Source organism: Ambystoma mexicanum, chromosome 8, assembly GCF_040938575.1.
Source record: "Ambystoma mexicanum isolate Mex_15411 chromosome 8, UKY_AmexF1_1, whole genome shotgun sequence".
In the NCBI taxonomy this organism is placed as follows: Eukaryota; Metazoa; Chordata; class Amphibia; order Caudata; family Ambystomatidae; genus Ambystoma; species Ambystoma mexicanum.
In genome coordinates this window covers 105,172,432-105,188,391 of record NC_090929.1, presented here as the reverse complement: position 1 = coordinate 105,188,391, position 15,960 = coordinate 105,172,432, and the positions used below count along the sequence as shown (strand labels likewise).

Here is a 15,960-nt window from a genome sequence, read left to right as displayed (position 1 = left end):
TGCTTCTCCCAGCACCTGAAGAATAAAGACACTTGCAGACATAGAGAAACTTGGTTAACAATCCCCTAATCCACACAAGGACAACCAGGACTTTAACAGACCAGTCACAATCTTTTGATCTCAGCCTCTCAATAGCAAAGAAGGGAGGTTGAGGCAGCTCAGGTTTGTTTGCCTGACTTCCCGCTAACTTCAACTAGGGCAACAAGGTCATCCTCGAGAGAAAGCTCCAAAGCTTGCACATTTACATGTCTAGAAATCACAAGTACCATGTCCACAATGCCCAATCCGTGGCAATCAAAATCTCTCTTGCTTGAGGAGTGCCCCAGAAGGCAAGGAACACCTCCAGGACTTCCTGACAGCTCCTACATGAGGGAGACCGAAAAACACTGGTCTATGCATCCTCCACAATTTTTGCCATTGCGGCAAGATTCGCTGCAGACGGGGAGAAGTCATTCTCCAGGGGCCTAAACAAAAGCCACATGGTTTCTCCGTAGTAGACCGGGACCATACACTACCACGCCCATCAAAGAAGTGCATGGATCTAGACAAACCTGCCACCCTTCCTTGGGGAAGAAAAGCCAGGAATGCCAGCCTGATGGCACGCAATTCCAAGACATTGATGTACTCTGCTGATTTGGCTAGGGCCCAAAAGGCTGCTCACTGCAAGATTGCTCATGTTAGCACCCAACCTTTCAAGGAGACATCAGTCACCTCAATCACCTAAGGCTAAGGCAAAGGCTGGCGGTAAGGCTCTCCTTTTCAATATGTTGTTCGGATATTGTGATACAACAGGGCAGTTTGTTCAATACTCCATTTGAATCACCAGTAGCCATTGCATGGATCGCATGCACAATTGAGATTCCGGTTGCTTATAAAACGATGAGCAGGAGGCCCAGAAGGCAGAGAAAGACTGAGGCAGTTAACTGCTGCCACACTGGAAATTGCTGAATCATCTGGAACATATTCACAACCCAATACTTGGGTGTAGGATGAGTCCCTACCTGGGCATGAATCCTGGTGCGCCCCAATGAATCGGAGGACTTGAGATGGATTGGTGCTCGACAGTGCAAAGCACCCCAAGCTGTGGAGCTGATGGCATGTGCAGATCAAGTGTTCCAAGACAGATGCCGGGACAAATAGTTTGACCCCCCTCGTCCAGGTAGGGCAAGACCTGAATCTCTTAAGACGCATGCCCACAACTGCCATCAGCTTGGTGGAAACGCGGGGGTTCAAGAAAAGGCCAAAGAGCAGGACTGCAAATTGTTAGTGGGTGTCCTCAACTACAAACCTAAGCTACAGACCGAGCTTCAGGTAAATCGGCACATGCAAGTAGGCATCCCCAAGATCTAGGGATACTAGGCAGTCTTTAGGGTGAAAGACTGAAGGAATTGGGCCAGTGTTACCATTTTAAACTTGTTTTTGAACCGTACAAGTTCAGTAGTTGCTGATCTGGAATGGGTATCAGACTCCATAAATACCCCACGCCTTATCGCATAAGGAGACACGGGTACCAACACCCATGAGTGGAGCAGGCACAGAGACACGGTTTACCCCCAAACCCCAGGTGCTGTGAGGGGTCAGCAATGAAAGGCGGACACAAAGATACTTTTCTCAAAGTTACACATTTTTATGAACAGAAAGGGGTTTGGATAAAGGCCTCACTTTCCCCATCATAACAAGAGTGTCCCTTCCTATAAAACCAAGACTAAAGCAGGATGTCCTAGTGTCCAAACTCAATTTGACCCTTCCACTAATACATACAATAAAGCAGTGCAAAGCGACTGCTTCAAAGCTCAACGGAACATAAAAGTGCAACAAACCAAACATATAGCTTAAACAAAACTGCTTCTTGAATCCAAAGGTTGACTCCCTTCCCCTGGATTACTTCATGTAACATGCTCACAATGTCCTTTACATCAAAACCACTCTCTTAAACGCATTAACAATGTCTCTACAACACAACACTTCCCTCAGGATGACATAATAAATGTTCATTCCATATAGTTGTTTCAGGTAAGGCAAGTAAAAGGTTTTTACTACTATTCAGAATGACAAAGCAAATATCTTTCAGAAGACTGATTCAAGTAGGGAAAATGGTATGTCTCTTTAAAACCTCAGGTTCACAAAATGTTCAATTGGGACAATAATTTAAAGATGAACAATAACAACTTAGTGTCAAGGTACACTCTCCTGCCAGAAAACTAACTTCAACTTTTCCGGTTTCCTTTCGGTTCTTCTTCTTCCTCCTCCTTCTCTTTCTTCAGCACCACAGCTGATTGGAGAATTTAAATGTGCCACGAAATTGACTTGGCTGACAACAACTAGACTGCACGTTAGTTTCCCAGTCACAATTCCTCCACATTAACTCCTTGTGCCTCCTCCTTGTAACAGTATAAAGAGTTCTGGGACTTGGGAGTTCTCATATGTTTTACATGATTTTAGTTCAGATTGTTGAACAGTTGAATTTAGATTAACATCATTTAAGACATCAGTAGCTTCACAACAATATACCTTATGTTCATTATGTGCATATGAAGCTTGAGCAAGGTTATGTTTAACAGTAGTTGCCCTAGATTTACACTCCGATGGTTTTCAGTAATGGCAAAAAGCCATTAAAGACTTTGGAATTAATGGTTTCCCCACATGATGATTATGAGAATACCAGGTCTTTCCCTTCGCTGGCACCTCTTCCCCCCCATGACAGCTATATCCTTCTGTGTGATGCACCCTCAGAATACCACCCCCAGGGTCAGGATCCGGGAGCGACTGCCTTACCCTGGCCACATGGGAGGAGATTTTAGGCTGGGAATCAGTGATGACTCAGGGTGCCTGAAGCGTGGCTTGCACCTTGGAGGTTACTTTTAAGATTACGAATCTGTAGTTGGAAACCCACCACAGGTCACGTTTATGACCTTTTTATTTTACCAGTGTTACCACCGTGTAAAACAGGGAAGGTCTGTGCTACCCAGCACAATTGAGTGGCTATTAAACAAGCATTGACAGAGTATTAAGTCTTCATTGATTTGACTTACTGCTTATAAGACAAAATTTCGCAGACACAATCTAGAAAATGAATCTGGTATCATGGCCAGAAACTGGGTGACATAGCTCCATCTGGATTGCGGATAAGCTTTTGCCAGACATTGTTAATCCATTACGTGGAATGTATTGCCAGAATCTGGCACCTGTAGGGCAAAAAGTGCCTGGCCCATTGGGAAGTCAGTCCTTCCATATTGCGCATCACAGCTTGACAATTGGCTGCCACAAAGTACACAAAATCTTTGCAACTGGTTACATTCTAGCTTAAGGGTAAGCATGAGTCACAGCCACGATTACAAATGTGCATCACAAACAAATACTTCTTGGTTTGCGATCTGGTTGCCTGCTCATATGAGGCTTCTATAGTCAAAATGCATTCATATGAAGTAATGGTCTAATGTCTGCAGTCTTCCGTGCATATCTTCACATCAATGTGCATTGATGACAAACACCTGTCCAATCATATCTCGGCTGGCGAAGATACCAATGACTTAATGCTTTCGATACAGTGCAGGGTGGCCTAACCTCCCTTTAAAGCAATCACAGCAGAGTTATGATAACGGATACCTGTCAACAATAAACTGTCAGGTCATCAAACATCACTCAGTCTAAAATCTTGCATTGAAATGGTGGTTTTTGGGTGAGGGAGCAGAACATAAACCTGTGCAAATGCTGCCTACATTTGGGGAAGTCTTTCTCAATGCGCGATATAGAAATAACAAACCCTGTTTTGAATTGTCGTACATATGAGCTTTTGTGTTATCACAAAATGTTCAGTCATATTTCAAGATCAAGATTTGCAGTCTGCATTCAGTGTGCCTTCAACGTGGGAAATGGATGAAAATTGTACTTGCAATGGATATGGTATTTGCAATATTAACTCACCTTGCCATCAAATTTGGAGTATTCATTAAATGGGTTGTTTAGCTGCAAAGGGCACTGTTCAAGTCGCACAGAGAGGATTGACTGCTTTGCAGAATTCAAAGGTTTTGCTTTGAAATTCTTCTTCTCAAACAATGAGCTCAACTCTTCCGCTGCAAGGAGTAAAGGAGAAAAAGACTTTGTACACGACTACAAAATTCAAAAAGATTTCTCATCAAAACGAGCCCATTACATTCCTTCCTTGATTAGATAGTTTCATTAAGCTTCAAGGGTAAACATGCCAGACTGTGAATGCCATTCCCATTTATTGACCTTTCCCAGACGTATTCCTTTATTCCTTTTATTAATTTGCTTAATTGCAGTTTGAGAATGGTATGGTCCAACACGAACCATGAACCATCATCCCTGACGATTATATTTAATCTAAACCCTATGCTTCAAAGATAAAAAAACAAAATCAGCAAACTGTACTAAAGTCAATTTACCCCAACACTGGCCTTTGACCTGAAGGATAGTGCAAACTTATTTATGTGCAAAATTGAGAAATTGATCACATATTCGTTCACATTTGAAAATCGGTGCTGCCAAACAACTGAGTGTTTACTTTTTTTGGGCACTAAAAGTAAGAGAAGTGACCGTGTTAAGAATTGTGCACTCTCTTCTGTGATCCGACCTAAAGCTTCATCCTTTCTGGGACCAAAAGCGATGAGCAAATAGTTTCTGCAAAATCATAGTTTGAAAAAACAAACCTACATAATCTGATGAAAGTGCCTCTTTGGCTGGATGTATGCATGCATGTTGTGTAATGAGGTCACCTGCCTTGCCATGTTGCTGGTGTGGGTTTGACCTAGAAATGGCATGGGGAGGATCCCTGGGTACAGCCAACAGTACCAGTATATGCTGGCAGAGGAGCACCACATTATCTAAGATGGAAAGCAGAGAAGGAGGGACAGAAGAAACTGCAGCAGCACTGGCTCCGTCTGTGGCGCCCGACACTTGCACATCACTGTGCATGTGTGACTTGGAGATAATCATAGTGGACTAGACCGCTCTCGGCTGGGGGAAAAAATCCATGATTCAATCAGATAGACATGCACAGGGAAATCTATTGATAAGCCCATGAGAAGAAACAATCAAAAACCCCAGCTGCAGAGAGAAAACTGGAAGGCGTTAAACCCACAGAGGGAAGCAGTTTTGGGAGTTGGTCTAGCAGAGAGGAGAATGATGTGGAGATGCAGAGAGTACTTAAAGTCCAGGAGGAAGTGAAGTTGCTGAGAAAGAAAAAGTGCAGGAGGAGGTAAAAAGGCAGGAGAAGAAGCAGGCGGTAGTGGAAGAAAGAGATGATGGTATAGGAGAACGTGATTAGGGGGGAATAATTGAAAGTGTAGGAGGATTAGTTGCAAAGTGAACTGAAGGAGGAGGAGAGAAAGTTGTATGAAGGAGGTGAATATCGAGCAAAAGAAGAGGCTGCAAGGTGAAGACCAAGGAGGAGGGGAGAAGCAAAGGAGGTACATATTAAGGCAGAGCGGAGAAAGAGATAACATCTGGACAAAGGAGGAAGGGGGCAGGAAAGTACCCTAGAAAAAGAGAGATATTGCTATTCAGAAAGACAATGCACATCTTTTGTCGGAAGGGAGTTGGAGGAGGAACAACTATGTAACAAAGTCGAGGAGATTGGGAGACAGCCAGCTGGATTGACAGAGCCTACATCCAAAGCATAAGTAAGCGGTGAACCAGCGAGGATGAAAGTGAAACTAACAAATAACTTTCGACTGGATGTTACTCCCATGTATTCCTCACCTTTCATATACTCCGATATACTGCTTGCAGCACGGAAACATTTCTCAGCAGAGGGTGCCGTGAGTAGTCGACCTTGTGACCCTCGAGAGCCTCCGTCGACACTGGTGTATATATGCCACATACCATGCCCGTTGCCTCAGTTTGACAAAGTTACTCACCGTAGTGACTAGCTTACTCCTAGTCCATAGTCCCCTTTCCTCCATACTGGTGGGACATTCCGTGCAACAATAGAGGATATATTTTAGAGGGGACAGTGGGCGGGCATATAAAGGGGACTATGGACTAGGAGTAAGGTAGTCACTACGTGAGTAACTTTGTCAAACTCTTATGTGCTGTCCCCTTTCCTCCATACTTATGGGAGATTGCCAAGCACTGACCATAGGTATTACAGGTGGCTGGAAATTTCCCTTATTGCAACAAATTCTTAAGAACTGCATGGCCAAATTGGGCATCAGCCCGGAAGCTCAGGTCGAGACTAATGTTTGCATAAAGCCAATGGGGAGGCCCACGTAGCCGCCTTGGCGATGGACTCCCAAGGGACGCATTTTTGGAAGGCAACAGCAGCCGCTTTACCACGGACCAAATGTGCATGAATGCCCTTTGGTGGTTGAAGTCCTTAAATCTTGGAGGCCTCAGAAATACATTAAGCTCTCCAGCGGGAGATGGATGCTTTTGAGACTGGTTTCTCTTTTGGGTCGCCCAACATAACAAAGAGTTGAGAGGAGCTCCTGAGTTCGGTCATTCTATCAAGGTAGAACTTCAGAGCTCGTCTGACGTCCAGGTTGTGTACAACCCTCTCGGCATCAGAGAACGGGTTAGGCAAGAAGACCAGTAAAGATATTGGCTGGTTCAAATGGAATTCATAAACCACTCTGGGAAGGAAGGACGGGTGAGTCGAAGCACAACCTTATCCTTATAGAAAATTGGGAACGGATGTTCCACCGAAAGAGCCTGAAGTTCACTTATTCGTCTTGCAGATGTTACCGTAATCAAAAAGGCCAACTTCCAAGACAGGTACTTGAGGTCGGTAGTGTCATGGGTTCAAAAGGTTTATGATATAAAGTGGTGAGGACCACATTAAAATCCCATTTGGGATGAGGGGCCGGAACCGGCAGAAAAAGATCAAGACCTGCAAAGTGTCTTTTTATGACTGGATAAGCCAGAGAAAAGGAGCAACTGTCTGTAGATAGATGAGCCGCAAAGGCGGACAGATAGGTTGTGCATGATAAGACATGTATGCCAGAGGCTGCAAGGTCAGATACAAAAAACAAAACATTGTCAATAGAAGCCTGCCTGGGGCCAAGTTCTTTGGCCAGACACCAATGGCAAAAACGGCACTTGCTCTTGTATTGAGCCCTCAGAGTGCGTTCGTGGCACTTGAATTATACGCATGTCCTCGGAGAGGTTGAACAGCGCTAATGATCAGAACTCAGGCACCAGGCCGCCAAGCTGAACGATTGTGGGGAGGGGTGCCACAACTGGTGATTGCTATGTTGAAGGAAGTCGGGAATCTGCGGCAACCTGAACGGAGGGGATACCGACAGGTGCTTCAGCTCCGAAAACCAGAACCTGGCTGGCCACCAAGGAGCCATGAAGTGGAGAGTGCAGTTTGATGCACTCCTGAGTTTGCAAAGTGACCAGTGAATCAGTGGTAATGGAGGGAAGGCATAAGCTTTCCCACAGGATCTCGAGAGCGTCCACCAAGGGAGACACTCCGAGCCCGTCCATGGACACATAAAGAGGAAGTTTTCTGTTCGATGTCGTTGCAAAGAGGTGTCGCTCCCCACCGCAGAAAGGAGGAAATCTGTAGTAACCGTTACTTGAGGGTACGGCTCCTGGTAAGAGGTCCCCACATAGAAAGATTGCTGGCGGATAACCACCATTGAAGACCCGCCGTCGTGCAGGATGGGACTGGATTCATCTTGGAATTCAGGTCCGTAGCCTGGGACCAGCAGCTCCAAACAGCAAGCCGAGTGCGCCTCATTTTCAGGCATGCAAGAGGTAAAGCCAACACGCATGAGGCCCAGGAGTCTCTGGAAACACCAAGCGGACATGTGGGAGGACGGCAGGAGGAGCTGGCATGTGGCCGAAAGGTCCGCTATGCTGTCCTCCGTCAGGAACACTCTGATACGGGCAGTATCCCAACGGAAACCCAGACAGATCAGGACTTGAGCAACCGTCAGGCGATTTCCACGAGTTCACCGACAGCCCAAGACGGAACATGAGCTGAAGGGGTGAGTGGAGATTGGCAGTAGCGGCATGTGGCCAAGCACTATGCAGGAGCCAATTGTCGAAGTATGGATATACATCCCTGCAGTCTGAGGAATGCTGCGATGACCGACATCTTCGTAAAGACACGCAGTGCTGAGCTGAGACCAAACGGAAGCACACGATACTGGAAGTGTTCTGTTCGATGCAGGTTCCAGATCAGAATATGCATCTTGAAGGTCCATCACGCTGAGCCAATCGACCTCCCGGAGAGAGGACTTTATCTGGGGTGTAATCATCTTGAATTTCTCTTGGGGTAGAAAGAGATTGAACTTGGATAGGTCGAGGATAGTGTGCAGGCCATCCTGGATGGGTTTGGGCACTGTAAACAGAAGGAAGTAAGAGCCCTCCCCTTGCTCCCTCAAGGGAAATTTCTGAACCTCGGCTCTGACACAGGGCGACACAGTCTGTTGGAAAGGGTGGGATAGGGGGAGGGGCAAGTGGAAGCCTGCCCGAGCCACTGACAAAACCCATCGGTCTTCTGTGATGGCCTGCCACCCCTTCAGATGAGACGAAATTCATCCTCCCACCGAAGTCTCATTTCGAAATATAATTTAGATGTTTTTATCGAAGTGAAGAGGAGGCTGTTGGGCGAGAGAAAAACTTGCCACCTTGCCGTTGTGGTTTACGGCAGGGCCCACCAGCTGGATCCTCTAATTTGGCACGTATGGCGGCCCTGAAAGGCTCTGAAACCAGAGAAGGGCCTAGTTTCAGACCCCGACCTCTGAGCATAAGGTGCCCTTGCAGGTGTTTTCGCAAGGACCGACAATGACTTGGCAGTTTCAGTGCTTGCCTTGATCTTCACGATTTCCTCATCTGTGGTGGAGTGGAACAGTTCTTTACCCTCAACTGGGAGATAAAGCACCTTGTCCTGAACTTCCTTCGAAAACTTTGTAGCATGCAGCCACGCTTGCCGGGAGAAATCTACTACGACCATAAAGCCTTGAGCGGAAGTGTCTACATGATGGGCCACAGCCTCATTCTGCGCCAGAACCCTGCCATCAGATAAGACACCCTTTAAGTCTTCGGGCCGATCAGGAGGAATACAATCCTGAAATTCGACTAGCTCTCTCCACAGTTTGACATTGGCAGCCGCCAGGATAAGCTCAGTATTAGCCTGACACTGCTGAAGAGCCAAATTGGAAAACCCCTTTTCCCCCCAATGGCATCAAGAAGCTTATCCTCCTTGGAAAGGATCTGAGATGCTACAGTGGAGAATGTAGAGGCTGGATTCGACTGCAGCACAGCTGCTGCCACCACTGTCGAGGAGGGAAGCGGGCATGCCGACAAGGATGTGTCCACTGATGCATGAATCTTGTAGGGAGCGTCAATTTTCTTGTTCAGGTGCTGCCCAGAATTAAGTTTTTCCAAAACCTTACGGGCCTCAACCAGGATGTCCTTCTGAAGGAACAGGCCGATACGCTCCTGTGTCGACAGAGTAAAGGCTCCCGAAAGTACCCCCTCTTGTGGAGCAGGGTGCTTGGGTATTGGGATGTCTAGCCGTGCCATTTCCCGGTCGTGAAAGCTCTAATAGAGCGGGGAGGGTCATCGCAGTCCTGGTCCGCCTGGTCCTCATCCAGTGAAGCGGGAGCAGAGGGCTGATCGGGCCCTGAGGCACCACGTGCGGTGTAAGGTGTGGCTGACAGAGCAACCAGAGTCTTTTCCACGAATGAAAGTGGAGGCAGTGGGGGAATAGGCCCCACCAGGAGGGTTGGGGGAGGTGGTACTACTGGGACCTGCATAGGGACTGCTGGAGCAGGGACCGGTCCAGGCAGCTTAGGATACATTTCCTTAAATAAATCCTTAAAGTACGCCTTCATGGGATCAGAATGCATAAGCTTCTGAAACTTGCCAAAATAAGCATCCTCAGAGGAAGGTCTAGGCGCCGGAGTGGGCAGAGGCTGCTCGGAAGGGGCATACCCCCAGGATCGCAAAAAGGATGGTTGCCAGGATGGTCTCTCACCAACTGGATCCACGTAGATCAAAGGTGCGGACGTAGGAGGGAGTGAGAATATGTGGCAGCGGAGGCCGAGCACGCCAATCCACTGGAGAACGGAACAGGTTTTTATTATCTACAAAACGTGGAAAAGGCTGCTCTGCCCCAAAAACAGTTACCTCCTTTTGCTATTAGAATTAGACAGAACAAGAATATAAATGGGATAACGGTGGGAGACCAAGAATACAAAATCGCGTTATACACAGATGTGTTAATCACAGCATCAAATTTATCAACTGCCCTGGGAGCACTATGGGAAGAAATTAGTGAATTTGGCGCCCTATGAGGATTTAGGGTGAACCTGGCCAAGTCTTCAGCTTTAGCCATCAATCTCTCTACACAAGAAAGATTCTCTGCCTCTCCGCCCCACCCCCCCGTCACCAATCCTATGGGCTAATGGCACAATTGAATATCTCGGAGTCCAAATCACAAAAGACCCATCGCAGTTGTACTCAAGCAACATCCTGGAACTAATCCGTGACCTGCAAAACGACCTTAAAAAGGTGGAAACAGCATGAAATCTCTTGGTTCGGGCGAATTACCGCCATCAAAATGAACCTAATTCCCAGATGGCTGTACCACTGCACAGCACTACCAATTCATATCCCGGGCCCGGCCCTAAAAGCGCTACAAAAGAAAATACAAGAATTTGTCTGGGGAGGGATAAAACCCTGAATTATCAAACGAATAATGCAGAGGGGGAAAACACAGAGAGGGCTGGGAGTACCCGACATGGCTAGCTACACCCTAGCTGCTCAACTATAGCACGCATTCTCCTGGGTGTAAGAAACAGATCCCCCGAAATTGACACAAATCGAAGAATTCTGATGTCCGGTCCCATCATCTGATCTCCCACACCTACCAAACAAAGCCACAGGCAAATAGCGGCCCCCTTTCAGCCACAACTGTAACGGTCCATTGCTGGAAAGCTGCAGTTCGGAAATGGGGCATACGTGGTGCCTTGGGACACCTGACCCCCATCTGGAATAATCCTGACTTCTCACCGGGAATGCCCCCGCTTGACTTTCAATCCTGGATAGAGGGTGGGCTGGGTAAAACTAGCGATTTTTTAGAAGAGGGCTCCCCCATCTCATTCGAGAGATGCAAAATAAAATGTGGAGTTGGGGAAGGGGAAAGATTCCGATATGCCCAAATCAGGCACTGGATGTCCCACAGGATAACCCGAGAAAAATGCTCCAGAGAATTAATTAGCGCTGGAGCTCTCTTTGACAACACCAAAAAGAACGGGTAGGACCTCGATCATCTATCGCCTCCTAGACAGGACAGACCCCTCAACAAAAAGAAAGATACATGCTAGAGTGGGAAAAGGACCTGGGGCGAGAAATAGAGGTGGAAGAGTGGGGGAAAATATGGGCCAGATTGCACAAAAGCTCTCAATGCATCACAAACAGGGAAAGGGGATATAAACTTTGCCATAGATAGTATGTCACCCCAGCCCAAATTCATAAGGCCAACCCGAATATCTCTGGAACCTGCTGGCGTGGTTGCCCGGTCCCCGGCTCATTATTCCACATGGTATGGACCTGCAAAAAGGCAGAGGCATATTGGAGAGAATTTCTAAAACACATTAAAGAAATCTCCGGTCTCTCCATACCTTGGGACCCGGGAATTGTTCTACTGGGCGAAACAGGAGACAGTGCATTTCCGATTTCAGGTCAAATACCCCGCCTATGCACGCACCTACTTCTGGCTGCAAAAATCGCAATGGCCCGATTGTGGAAAGACTAAAGCGGTCCATCGATAGCTTTATGGTGGTCCAAATGTTGGGATATAGCAGTGGCTGAAAAAAATCACAGCAATACGAGCAGGTTTCCTGAACAGAACCCTGAACATATGGGACCCATTTATGGACTACAGGGCTAAATTCCCAGCCCTCACCAGGAGACCTCCACTCACCAGATGGCTCCAATGTAGCCCGCTTTATTGAATATTGGACCTCACTCAAAAGACGTCAAAGATAGGGTTCACACCCGTTCATGATCAGAATGGATCATGGATAATGGCGACAAGTCCATCAACAGTCCCCTCAAACTACAAACATCTCGAGAGACACTCTACTGTGAAGCAACTCATAATTAATGCATTGCTGTGATTGTTGTATTGCTTTGAAAAATCCAATAAAATGTTCTTATGAAGAAAAAAAAAAAAACAGTTCCCTCAGCATCAGGCATGGGGAACGTTGGTGTAAGAAGTAGTCCAAATGACCACCGTGGACCGCAGGGTTGGACCGCCATTTTGTCAATGCCCGAGGCAAACTGCGTCACAGCTGTGAGGCCGTGGTCACCACAGGTGATTCAGAGGTCTAATGTTCCATTTTAGCATTGGGACAAGGAACCTCGGCTAGCAGATCTAGAGTGTTTCTGAGACACCCTAGGGACTGCTGACAGATTAACACCAAGTGAGGGAACCTCGGCAGAGCCGGTACTAGAAGACTTATGGTGCTTGACCAGCTTCTTTGGCCCCTCAGCAGGATTGGTTGCACCACAGGTCTGAGTGTGGGAAGACTTAGAGTCACCCCCTGAAGCCAGAACCCCCAAAGCGGGCCCCTCAATCTTGCTCGTTTTAGAAATAGCCCCAAGGAGGGGAACCTCGGGAGTAACCCTGGTACCTTTAGTCACCTTGAGAGGGAGCTTGAGCCGAGAATCGGTGCACTTAGTTCCAGATGTGGAGACCTCGGGGTTGATCCTGGTGAAAAGTGCCCCAGAAGGACTGGGCCCAGCTTTAGCCCCTAATAGGGGAAACTCCGAAGAAGAGCTGGTTTTGGCAGCTCCTTTGCAGGAGACCTCAGAGGAAGCTCCGGAGCGCCTTTTAGATCCCTTTTCGGGACACCTCAGGGAGATCCCTGGTAATAGGACTGCTTGATCCCCTCCTGGACCCCAAAGACCCCGGGAAGGAGTCCCCTAGCCGGGGTGCCCTGAAAGGGAAAAAACTTACAGGCCGTTTCCTTTTCTCTTCAATGAACTGTTGTAAATGTGATAGAGGAACACCTCGAAACACCTCCTTCCCACCTGACAAGTCGACACCAGAGTGCCCGGACGGAGAGGGAGTTGCAGAAGAAGCACAAGTCCCAATGGTGTTCAGGGCCTAAGCACTCCAGGCAAAGTGTGGGGATCCGACCTAGTGAAACGACGTTTGCACGATGAACAGAACACTAATCCCAGAAGCTTCGGCTTAGACGGTAGGAAAGATGACCGTGGTACCGGAGCAGGAATGAAGGACAAAGGAACAAAGAAAAATATTCCCTGTGATCCAAGTACATCCGAGCCCGGCGGAGCTCAGGAAGGCAGGGTTACAGTTACGTGGGGGTGGCCCAGCAGAAAAATAAGGACAAAACAGTTTTTTTTAATGCTTTTAAAAAGTGCTCCGGTCCCATCCCGAAGGACGGAATGTCCCACAAGCATGGAGGAAAGGGGACGGGACGTAGGAGTAAGTGTTTTTCCTCTCACCAGCACAGCAGTCACAAAGATGAGAATACTTGACCGTTAACGGAGAGGAAGATGTAAACCATGGTAACTCCTTCGTGAAAGAAGGAAAAGATGGGAGGGGCGATTTGAAATACATGGGAGGAACATCCAGTCGAAGACATGCATTAATCACCGTAATAGCATTTCACATGATTGTATCTGCTTAGATTCACATGCTGTGCATATGGTCCGGCATCCAGTGGTAACCACAGAGTATTGCATCTTGTCTTTCAGGGACCGGAAGGGGATGTCGGCATAGGTGTGTCTTTAACACTATCCCTATCCCTATCATGACGTGTAGTGTACCCAAAATCCCTTCCGCACCGAGGTCCCTCCGATTGTGTTTTTTCTGCCATGAGGGAGCCCAGGCTATTGTGAGTGAGTACATAAAGAGAGAAAGTAGTAAGACCTCCATTTTCTTTCCACCCAAGCAGGGAGGCAGGTTGGGAGCATGTGAATCTAAGCAGATACAATGATCAGAAATGCTATTACGGTGAGTAATGCATGTCTTCTGAGGCTTGTTAATCTGCTTAGAAGCACATGCTGTGCATAGATTAGCGAGCAGTACCCGTAGTTGGGGTTGGGTTGTGAGAAGGAACAGTAGTGAAAAGATGTCTTAATACCGCTTGTCCCACCTAGAATCAGATCTAGAATGAGTGTCTAAGCAATAGTGTTTTGTAAAGGTGTGTACAGAACTCCAGGTTGCCGCTTTGCAAATGGACTTGAGGGGAACATTTGCAATGAATTATATGGAAGCCCCAGTGCCCCGAGTAGAGTGTGCTCTAGGCATGAAGGGCAGCTCTCTCTTAGCAAGAGTATAACACAGTGTGATGCATTTGACAATCCACCTTCAGATAGCTGATTTAGAGACAGGATCCCCTTCTCTACCAGCTGCCACTGATACAAAAAACTGGTCGTCTTCCTCAGTGGTTTCGTTCTTTCCAGGTAAAACATGAATGCTCTGCGCACATCTAGTATGTGTAGGCTTTTTTCGGCCATGCTAGTGGGATTCTGGAAGAAAGTGGGTAGTTCTATTGATTGGTTCACATGGAACTTTGACATGAATTTAGGCGCAAACCGAGGATGAGTGCGCATAACCACCTTATCCCTGTGGACCGTAACAAAAGGGTCTAGAACTAATCAAAGTTTTAGCCACTAGGAAAGCCGTCTTATAAGTAAGGTCTTTTAGACTTGCTTTATGCATTGGTTCAAAGTTAAACCCCATGAATCTGGCCAATACCACATTCAGATCCCATCCGGGAGCTGGGTTAGAAACGGGGGGATGAATTCTCTTAACCCCTTCCATAAAGGCCTTAATGACAGGTATTTTCCACCACGACACCTGGCGTAGTGTAGGCTGAGAGAGCAGCTAGGTGAACTTTTAGGGAATTAAAAACCAGTCCTGAGTCTAACAAGTGGGTCAGGTACAACACAATGTGGGTAGGAGAGCAGTCAATAGGGTTGATGCCCTTGGTATTGCACCAAATGACAAAGCGTTTCCACTTACTGGAATAGTAATACCGGGTGTTAGGTTTCCTAGCTTCCCTAAGTATGTCCATGCATCCCTGAGGGAGTTGAAGGTGTCCGAACTCTATGACCTCAGGAGCCAGGCCGCTAAGTTCAGAGTTTGTGGGCATGTGTGTAGATTTTCCCCTCTGTCCTGAGACAACATGTTGTATGGGCAGGGCAACTTCTTAGAAGGGGAGAGGGGCATCTCCATCAGATGAGAACCAGGGTTGGCGGGCCCACATGGGACTATGTAGAACACAAGGGACTGATTTGGGTATTCCGACTGTGGGTTGCCCAGTACTCTTGTCACACTAAGAACTCACCGTTTTTTGTTGAGATGAGTAGGGATGAATACATCTCGCTCACTGAACTCACACTTGCAAGTCAATACACTTTATCGTGCTAAAAAACATAAAGCCGGTCCCGACTCTGTGTATCTGACATTTGCGGTAGAAATTCTAAACTCTTTATTGTGTTTTCTCAGTTGGGCAGGTGCAGAACTGTATATTAAAAGGACTGGAGAGTAGGTATTAGATTCTCCAGTGGGTTCCTCTTTTGCAACTAAGCACTGAAGAATTTTGTGGGTTCCTTGCAGTTTATAAGGATCCTATAACGGGAGAAGCCTGCCTGTGCTATTTACTGGAGCACTAGCTCAGGTCTCCCTATAGCCGACCGGTTTCTGTGGTATCGAAGTAGTTACACCACATTCCTCAGGGCTTGTGGAGGTGTACAGTTGGATTCCTCCTAGTTTTGTAGTGGCAGATTAGTCTGCATTATTTGTGGTCCTCTCCCCTTTCCATGTGGAACTTGATTCTGTGCACGGAAGGGTGAGGCAGCCTGAGACCTATTGCAGGTCTGAGCTCAGTGGGCCCACATGGGAGCCACCAATATCATTGTGACTGGTTCCTGGTGCATCTTGTGCACTATCTTGTTGAGTAGGGGAGTCGGGGTGGGTTGGGGGAGGGAGGTGTAAAAAAAATG

General features: G+C 47.2%; 1 protein-coding gene across 9 annotated transcripts in view; it reads right to left on the bottom strand.

The window, feature by feature from the left end:
- The window catches only part of MAPKAP1 (MAPK associated protein 1), a 1,504,770-nt gene that overhangs the window by 1,108,638 nt on the left and 380,172 nt on the right, over positions 1–15,960 (bottom strand). For all 9 annotated transcript variants that reach the window (XM_069609401.1, XM_069609405.1, XM_069609406.1 and 6 more), the window contains exon 6: positions 3,925–4,073. In XM_069609401.1, coding sequence (XP_069465502.1) covers positions 3,925–4,073 — 149 coding nt within the window. The remainder of the gene's footprint in view (positions 1–3,924; positions 4,074–15,960) is intronic.